At 33.9% G+C, this 10,685-nt stretch overlaps 2 protein-coding genes across 4 annotated transcripts in view; both read right to left on the bottom strand.

Moving 5' to 3' along the window:
• Positions 1-10,685, bottom strand: part of LOC127864485 (uncharacterized) — a 258,871-nt gene that overhangs the window by 67,210 nt on the left and 180,976 nt on the right. The gene's annotated exons all lie outside the window — the stretch shown is intronic.
• Positions 1,406-9,818, bottom strand: LOC127864484 (uncharacterized). Of its 2 annotated transcripts, XM_052404107.1 has the most exons (3): positions 9,489-9,818; positions 7,193-7,292; positions 1,406-4,822 (listed from the first exon to the last, which is right to left on the bottom strand). In XM_052404107.1, the coding sequence occupies exons 1-3, from the start codon at positions 9,596-9,598 to the stop codon at positions 2,705-2,707; spliced, it is 2,328 nt and encodes a 775-aa protein (XP_052260067.1). In that variant the 5' UTR covers positions 9,599-9,818; the 3' UTR covers positions 1,406-2,704. The 2 variants fall into 2 exon arrangements, with proteins under 2 accessions (XP_052260067.1, XP_052260068.1); XM_052404108.1 differs by lacking the exons at positions 7,193-7,292; positions 9,489-9,818 and adding an exon at positions 6,010-7,165.

A 10,685-nucleotide genomic window follows, 5' to 3' on the forward strand; every position in this document is an offset into this window, starting at 1 on the left:
TCCACAGTATTAAAAAAAGTACAACGCTGATATCGACACGTTTACTCGCCTATATGCAGAAACATCGTGTGAATACGTGCCGTATGAAAAAACAAAAGAAACAGTGTAAATAGTTGGGATCCCCAAAACGCGTATATTGTTTGTGCTATACTACACAACAATGAATACACAGTTTTTTAGATTATAATTTAACACCGTAAGATAAGACAGAACGATGTCTATTTTTAACAAATGCAAAAATTGCAAATTTATATTCTGGCATAGTGGCGGGAAATTTCTCCAACATTTAATTGGATTCAGTAAAGGTTAATTATGGTGAAAACCTGGGGACGACAGCTTTGCCGAAAGGAAAAAAACGCAGGAGACGAACGCTTCATACGTCTGCTCTTTGAAAACTGTTTCCGTTTCGAAGTTTTGACGCAGGATCGTTGAATACGAACATACTCTGTAATTATTATAAACATTAACACTTTTCTATTTATTATATGTTATATTGTATATTTGTTTGCGATCGCTTTCATTTATTGCGTCTGGTGCAATGCTCCCAGGTGGATTATTTATATTAAGAACGAACCACCTCAATCTTGTAGCAGGTAATTTTAGCGCTTAACTGATGATGTACTTGTTCACAAAGGTTACTTGTGAACTATCATAGACTCGTCATATACACATTGTGTATATATCGACGCGAATCAACTTGTCAAGTATGCAAATACATGTAAATATATTAAAAAATAATTGAGTGTTTGCTAGTAAAACGGTTACTTTCTAAATAAAAACCTTTCCAACCTATGAACACGCCCCTTTAGGTTACATAACACATGTAAACACAGCTCAAAATTGAATTGTAGTAACATTTTACAGAAATATTAATCTACTTTTAGCATTTCTTTAAACATGCTCTGTATAGTAACTTTATGGCGTTTAAAATCCACTATATTTTTGTTTTCGTTAACCTGGTTCTTTGTTCGACTTTGAGTTCTTCAAATATTTGATCATTCAAAGCATCACTTTTTTCTGTTCATGATATGCTTCGGTACACTCAATAAACAAAATTACACGAATGAGAGACTTAAGTTTGTGTTGTGTTGCGTCATCAGAACTGGTGCAAAACACTATTTGATGTATTCTCTTCCTAGAGGTGTGATATCACATGTTTCGTCTTATTTCAATATAAGATTTATAACGACACTCACTGTTCGACGGAAGGTGCACAAACTTAGATATAGTCCGCGGAAGAAGAAAATAGTTCCCTTATAAGCATAAAACCTGTATTAATTCGTATAAAAGCCATTTTTAACACAATCACTTAATAATGATAATAATAATACTAATAATAATATCAATTTCCAAAAAGTAACATATTGAGCAGCATGTATCATTAAAAACCGTTTAGAAAAACAAATTTATGTAAAACATATCTGTTTAATACAACAAACAAGAACAACATGTATACCAATCAAAACAGCCCATTATATAACACACAGTACAGTATTTAAGTTGATGCACGCATATGCAATTTCACAAAACACATTTCAAATAAATTAATAAAACATAATACCGCTAGATCAGAGACGTTGCATCTTTACCGTAAAGAACATTACGCAGAAGCCGACGAAGAAGCCACAGCAGACGCCGACCGAGACGTACGGGGAGAAGTCATGCTCAGACTACGCGGTGAAAATGGATACATGTAAATATGTTATATGACTATTTAGCCACAACTGTTTGCCGTAATCGATCAGCCCGTCTGAAAATCGTTTCTAAAAGTCTAAATAGGCTATCGCAATTTGCTTATTTGAAACAAAATACACAGTGTATCATATTTTTTTTATAGAGCAGTATCGTGCTTAGAAGTTTGATCTACAAGACGCATTGAGCTTATTAAAGACCAGCGTCATTCGAAAATGAATCTTATGACATATGATGCAAGCGTAACTGCTGCGTTGTTATAGACCATCATGCGCATTTTGTTCAGGAGATCCTTTATGAGACTATGATGCCTTGCGTGATTTTATAGTGGAATGCTTCGGTCCTTACACGACTACGCTTGCCGAAACGTTATTAAACCCATTTTAGAATGACGCCGGTCTGAAAGTGAAATATGAATGTGTAGAAAGAAAACTGCATGTTTATCAAATATTAACAATTTATCATACCATATCTTTCGATGGTGAAGAAATGATATTATAATAAGCCTTTTGAGGACACATTATTCGATAACCCGAAGTATATTGTTTATCTACTAACACTATAGTGTGGTTCGAATATACGAGCATTTATTAACACACCTTTCCTGATGAAGATATGCGATTAACAAGTGAAAAACAACAACAACAATACATTGGTTGTTACAAATTTAAACATGTTTCCTTTGAAAAAAAATCAAACATGTTAAGAAAACAACTTGGCGATAAGATTTCAATGTAATTGTTGAATACATAAAAAATATTTATTTCTCTTAACGAAAACGCGAAAAATCGGGGTTCAGGTTTTGATCAACTCGCTAAATAAAGTAAATCTACACTAACTGTGTCAATATCAACATCGATAAATGTCAAATTACAATTCTAATACAAACACAACAGTATAAAGTTTACGATTTTTTTAGTTAACAATAATCATTAACTTAGAACTAACTGATATCACATTGTCTACACAAAAACACTTTTATGATACTGTACACATTAAAATGTTTTAATATTCAATATAAATTACTTATTAGTCGCTGCACACGCTGAACGTGCCAGTTAGCAGCATTGTTCGTATGGTAACGACGCAACGATAACTCGTAGATATATAACGCACTTTGATAGTAGCCTTCCATTTCATAGCAGTGACCAAGCAAATTGAGCGCTGTCTCAGGATGATGCATGTTGATTGCATTTCTTGGATCAGCTATATACGACTCGAGTACTTCAAGCGCATATAGCTGTTTGGTGCGTTCACCTTGTCCTCCATACGTAAGATACTGTAAATAGCGAAGAAAAGGACAAGCATCTACCTCAGCGTTATCCATCCAATTTTTGTCATAGACATCTCTTTGTGCAACTTCCTCTTCAGTCATAGCGCGGTTCATTTCAAACCACAATACGTATGGGGCGCAGTGCGCTTCTTCTCTAATAAACCTGACACAGAATGCGAATGGTTGTTCACTGAGTACGTTCTCATAGTTATCTGTGATCATGCTAGCAAACACCCGGAGATCGCTTTCTCCTTCGTTACGTCTTACTCGACACACAGCCTTGACCTTGCTGTGATACCTCTTCTCAACGTCATCCAGCACTCTAACTGCCGCGTGAAAATGTCCAAAGCAGTATAGCAAAGAAGCCAACTTTAAACGACTAGAGGCTATATCTGTGTTTAAACAAAATTGAAAACGGCTTATAATTTCGCTGAAAGCAGGGTTTGGAAGACGCGAACACTTAGATGATTGCACTGAATTATATACGACATACAGGTGATTAATAAGGTCGAACGCAACGGTTTTCAATTGTTCATTCGTGAAGCCTTGAACAGCAGTGAGTAATGTATTGTATATACTTTGTTGGAATGTCGAATTCGAACTCTGTATTGTATATATTATCGGTGTCAAATTCAAAAGTATTCTTTGCAAGTACCCGACCTTCAGCAATAAACTGATACTGTAACGTAAGACTACACCTCCCAGTTCTCCCTCTCCACCTTGTTTGATCCTCCGTATACAACACGCTTGCAATCGACATCCTAAGTTGTCTATATCAATATGAAATAAATCTTGCAAGCCATTCTTTATCAAGTAGTTAACGTATTGTAAAAGAAGTTTCTGTTTCACAATTGACAGTTTTCCATCGAATAAATTCACTCCAGCTATGATGTAATGAGGAAGGCACCCCAATCGCAGCCATTTCCTTAATTCTTGTAAGCATAGTAAGAGGAGATACATGATGTTATGTTCCTTCCACAGAGAAGGGTGTGTTCTCTCTATGGTGGTGAACATTAACGTTTTGCAATGAAAACTTGTGATTAAATCCCCAACAATTTTTCTAAATAAGGATTTTTTAATTAATTTTAGAACTATGTAACATTTTATTTGTGCCATATTAAAACTAAACATAAGCATTCGTTCAATAAGATTTGGAGACAGTCGCCATTCTTCGCGCTTGTAATCACTATCTGGATGTCCTGCAGGTACCAAGAAACATGGGGCTTTACGTGCAGCCTTCAGTAATTGGGCAGGCGGCCAGTGTCTTCCTCTACATCTGTCTATCCATCGCTGTATTTCTGGAAGAGGTTTGCAGACGGGCAATGTCGATACCAAATCCCAGTCGGGATCATTACTCACAGAAGGTCCATTTTTGAATACCTCTCCGTAATGTGAAACCATATGCTCTGTTCGCTGTTTCCATCTTTCTGAGCTGAAAAGTGCTTGTCCGGAATCTTTCCTTACACATCTTTCATTGTCAATAATGGTTACCGCTTCAGGTGTGTATTTGTGTATGTCCTGTAGCAAGTACTGTTGAGGTATAGTTATGTCGTCATGAATCATCAGAAGGTTCTCCATCCCAGCCTCCCAGTCTCTCCAGTCTGTCATGATGTTCAGATCTGTGTGACTAATTAGCAAATCAATATCAGAATTGAGACCGGGAGTTGTGGTGCCTTCAGATTGGCTACCAAAATGAAAAAATTCCCCAGGTAGTTCCAAACATTGTGCAGCTATCGTCATAATGCGTTCTCTCAGCAAATATGTTTCTCTCCGCTCCATTACAGTGCGTTTTCCTGCCCCGATTTCATCCAGTACATCTGATATCCGGATGGATAATGCTGGGAAGTACTCTGAAATCTGGACGTGAAGCTATTGTGTTTATTATTATTATTTAATCATAATCAGTGTTATAAAAATACATATACAAAAGTCATGTATTATTATTGAAAACACGCATTAATTTTCAATTATATTTTTATATTTAGTTAACACCAATGTATCATGGTCGTATAGCATTACATTTTACTTGTCACTCCTGTGGTCGTGGTTTAGATACAATGAAATGCATGTGTGTGATTAACATGGCCTTTTCCACGAATAAACGAATGACTATTTTTTATCTTTCTGTCATTGATGAAAATGAAAGCAAGAACAGTATGCATGGATCAATATAACACTACATGATAGCCGTATGTGTAAAATACATGTTTGTTCATGATTAAGAATCATTTACAATTAACGATATTAAAACGCATTAACAAACACCAAACCATGGGTTGTTTCACTTTTAGTTTTTTTAAATGTTGGTTTCATAAGGTCATTTTCAATAACCAAATATTCTTACAGAAGTACGACAGTCAGGATGGCCGAGAGATTAGACGGAAAAATTCGGAACTAAGACAATAATCATCTTGATTATAAAAAAATAGTACAGGTACCGATTTCATTGTATAGGGTTTTTTTTCTTTAGGTTAAATCTGCTTGCAGTTTGTTTATAGTTCACTATTTAAATAATTTTGTTAAAACTATGAGGATAAGGACTTTCATGACGAACTACGAACTTCAATGATGAAAAATATCTGTAGACAACCACTATAATTCGTTTTATTAAAAGAATCACTTTTGACATGTTTCGCCTCATTTGAAACACAATACACATATGTTTGTTACATATATTAAGTGTCTTATTCCCAAATGTAAACTGATCAAAACGTATCTGATTTAATATCACAACTTTAATGTGTGTCTGGTAGATAAGATGCTAATACAAATCACGAGATCAACAATTTACACTTTAACGAAATTATAAACATTGTATCGATTGCAAATAAATATATTAATGTCTTCATAACCACCCGGGGTTATTTTGTTTGAAATCAAATACCGCTAAATGCACGAAACAGTTACAACGACTCAAGTATAGGGACACGCTTTTGTAATTTATATAAAATACCAATATTCTTCGCGCTCCAATTAGTGCATTTGAAACGCTTTAAAGTATGTATAACGTATTTATTAATAAAGAACAAACCATCGCGTTTTACCGGAAAGTTTGTCACGAGATGTTGATCCCGTCTGCTGTTTGAACACCTCGGTCGATCCACATTGAGACAAAAACTCCCAACACCAAGATTGAGTTTCGAATTGGGAGCACGTACATTGAAGAAACATATCAGTTTATGTTAATAAGTAACGAAGTATGAAGAAACATATCAGTATTCTATATAAGTGATGATTTTTTGTAACCTACACTCACCATTCAAACCATGTAATATTATGAAATGTATAGTCCGCAAATACAGTCTGTTCTTTCAAATGGTGTCAGTTAACATAACAATTCCAAATGACTAAGTATATGTTTCTAAATACATGTTTTGTATTTTTAATTTTCGAAAAAAAAACACGTTGACCAAACGCGGACATATGTAAATTATAGATTTTAATTGTTAATTGCAAGTTAAGTTTCATTTGGCTACATAATAAGATATTAATGTATTTACTTAACATTTAAAGGGGCCTTTTCACGTTTTGGTAAATTGACAAAATTCAAAAAAGTGTTTCAGAATCGCAAACTTTCGTTTTGTTACGATATTTGTGAAGAAATAAATACACTGAACATTTAACCTGCTCTAAAATATCCATTTTATGCATCTTTTGAAGATTTGAAAACCTGAACATAAGCGTTGCAACGCGAAACGATTGAATAATTTCTTAAGTTCTGTTGTTGTCGTTATATTTTGTGTAACTACGAGTGATTGCTATTATAAAGTACAAAAAATACGTCCCCTCATAGCATGAGCACGGATGGCCGAGTGGTCTAAGCGAAAGCTTTTAACTCCAGGGGTCGGTGGTTCGAGCCCTGTCGAGGGTTACTTATTTCTTATTTTAATTGTATTTTTGTGTTTTTTTACTGGACATTTTGAAGCCCAATGTTTAAATTTATCAATATAAAACATTAAATGGCAAACTTCAATACATGCCAAAATCTGTGAAAAGGCCCCTTTAAAGAACGTGAACACTTTCTTCAAAACAAAATGGTCAGACCAAATCGGCTTCGTCCATAATTATGTTGCAAAATAAAATAACATGGTCAACATAAACCGGTTTCGTTCATAGTATGCTGTACAAAACGTTCATGATAATTTACTTCTTTTATGGAAGGAAAAAAAGCCTTCTGTCTTGCTAGAAAGGAACCACGTTTGTATGTATCCAACACAAAACACAAACCTTGTTCTGTGTGCCTGTTTCATGAGGCAATGCCGGCATAGACGGTAGACAATTGACCGTCCTGTTTATCGTATCCGGCTCCTTCTCCATTTTGTCCAGCCTGAATATATGTAGAATGACTTTTTCATTTGTGTCGTTCTAACATTTAATTAAAGCATCGATGGCATTCAAATGAGAAGAAATAGTGTATATGTTTTTATTTCTAATGTTTCCAGCTGCTAAATGTTTCGCGTGTGTGCTTTAAAGAGCTTAACTGGACAACATCGACGTATAATTTTATATTAATGCAATTTCATATTAAAATTAAAATACAGTTTACGCAAACTGAAAATACTCATAAGAAATTGTTAGTTAATCTTATGTGCTCACTTTAGATCGCTTTATAACAACGTTTTCCACATTCGTTACTAATAAATACGAGCTATTTGTTGATAGTGTCATCGATTTTTTAATCTTTATTTTTATCAAAGTATGTTCAACTTGAACGAGCGATTCTCTTTCAATAACGGCAAAGTGTCATAACAAGTTATCTCTGTCTCACATACAGTACAGCGATGGAACATTGCAAAAATGTAATAGTAAAACTACAAACAACACATGAAACGATATCTCCTATTAAGACCACAATAATCTTGAATGTTCTGTTAACAAGGTTTCACAATAAAACCTGTGGGCCAGTTGTTCACCTATTGTAAGCAAATACCGAACTCGGACTAGTAAAGGGACTATTTTCCTTGTCAAGTTTCATAAAGATTGGCCTTTAAATGCGGCCACTGGAGTGTTTCCTTGGCAAAGATTAAAGACGAACGAAGTATGAAAAGAAGACGCAATAAGTACGAAAAACGACGGGAAAAGTCAATTACAAAGCCACGCCATGATCACAGAGTTATCATTTTAGATAAAAGTGAGAAGAATAAAAAACAAATCATAACTAGTTTAGTAAATGTAACATGGTTATGATGGCGATGATGATTACAATAATGTTGGTAAAGCTGTGGTTATGATAATGTTAATCATTGAAATAACGATTAAAGTGATAATTAGCACGACCTGCCTACGAGCACATTAATAGGAGTTTTAAAAAACGCGATGATCTTCAGATCAAAACCGAAACAAATTTATTTATGGTGGACATAACAATATATCTATGAATTACGTGCAGTCGCAATGGAAATTTAGACTTTCTCTGGTTTTCGATTTATAATAGCCATATAATTGATGTACTAATTGAAGTACTGCTACTACTACTTCTACTACTACTACTACTTCTACAAAAACAAACGAGAGATGTGTTTGTCAGAAACACTATGCCCCCTAATGCGCCGCTTTTTTTACCTTTGACCTTGAAGGATGACCTTGACCTTTCACCACTCAAAATGTGCGGCTCCATGAGATACACATGCATGCCAAATATCAAGTTGCTATGTTCAATATTTAAAGTTATTGTAAGGTTAAAGTTTTGGTGACAGAATGACAAAATGACGCAATGACAGACAGTAAGAAAGAAAGACAGGCCAAAAACAATACACCCCCGATCTATCGATCCGAGGGCATAAAAAACAACACAAAAGCACAACTATTTCTACTACTTCTGATACTACTTCAGGCGCAAATGAAGTTCCGGTACATTGGAATCGCGGGTGGGGTAGTTGCGACATTATTTAAACTCACGATGCAAATTCATGACTTTTCCTATTGTTCCCTATGTATAGCGGAGTGTTTCAAAATACATAGTTTGACCATTTATTTCATTACATAAATGTCAGAAATGCGTAAATGGAATTAAAGACATAGGTTTTTGAGACTGAATGATTTTAGACAATTTAAAATTTGATATTGGATTGGAAAATCAATTTTAATGAATAAATGATGATTATGGTGACGACGATGGTAATGAAAATGACGGTGATAAAGTTGATGATTATGCAAAACTAAAAGTCATAAAGACAGACGATATCTACACGTCTATTAATTTTGAATAAATATAAATATGCACCCATATACACGCGATTATATCTCGCTATAAACATGATAAGAATCAACAAACAAAATTTGATTATTAAACATTGTTACATCATATGTACTGATTTAATGCATACTAATATACACCAATTGAAAAATATACATTTACTCAGTTTATATAAGCGTTCAAAACGATTTGATTTACTGTATTGCAAAGGATAACACGATACATTTCTTAAAAAACAAATATACAACATGTCGTCTAAGTTATGCTGCATGTATCTTAAGAACATTAAATAATTAAAATATATTAACAATAATTAATAACGATTACCTTTCATTGACTTCAGTGTAACTGGACAATCTATGTATACTACAGCGAAATCGAAAGTAAGGTATTATAGATTGTTGCGGGTATTTCCATTGACATAATTCAAACGTCATGAAATTACATTGTAACCATAGTGCAAAGCGATAATCAATTATCGATTCGGTTGGGTTTTAGTTTTAGTGCACATGCGTTGCGCGACCTCAATTCGTGTTACTATTTATATTATTTACGAACATAAAATTAAATTTTAATGTACTCGTGTCTTCAACAATTCGTATATGTTCGGCAACCCACATATTTTAGGCACTATGACATTTTTTTAAAACGTGCGTCATTAATCTTTATTTAGAAAATTGTGTCACATAGATGTTTTTTTGTTTAAAACATCGAATCGTAGATTTTATTTGGGAAAACACACATCAAAGTTAACAATTAGCAAAATTTGTTAATGGCAAGTATTATATTTCAGTTTGAAACAGTATGCTGGCGTTTATTTGTTCATAAGACTATAAATTAAATGATTTAAATCAAAATTACTTCAAACGTTTCACGGTTTCCTATAAAAATGATAACTTAGCAGATTGATAGGAAATATATGAATAAATCAGCGTTGCTAAGGTGCCTTCCTAGATTTGGCCTGTTACTAAGGAAATACCCGATATGCAAATTATCTTGCCTTTATATTGCTGTAAGGACATACGATGTGTAATAAAATGTCTCACATGTGTTGCAATCTTTTGTCAATTTGTGGCCGAATATACCGGAAAAGAGGCTACCATGAATAGCGCTTGTTCATACTATAGATAATCTGCTTACATATTATCGGTCTGTACAGCTTTTAAATATTTTAAACGAAATACAGTTTGTTATCATATATATTATATTTTTTGGGAAAAAAACATTGCATTGTAACGTACATCCATCTGTATCGATCAAATCCCAGTTATAGCGCTTTTTAAAACTGTAATAATATTTCAACCGTCTTGACACCTTTTACATAATTGTAAAACGAGCTATATTTCTTTATCAAACTGAAACAATAAGCCATCTATACGCACTTTTCGTTTGCTTGTAAGTTTTATATAAATACATATATAAATCTAAACACAATAAATCAGGTAACTTTACCTTTAACATGGATTAATAACACTGTGCCACTTTACAAGCCCTAATATAATTTATGTTTGAAATCTTAAAATC

The sequence above is a fragment of the Dreissena polymorpha genome, chromosome 1, assembly GCF_020536995.1.
Source record: "Dreissena polymorpha isolate Duluth1 chromosome 1, UMN_Dpol_1.0, whole genome shotgun sequence".
NCBI lineage: Eukaryota > Metazoa > Mollusca > Bivalvia > Myida > Dreissenidae > Dreissena > Dreissena polymorpha.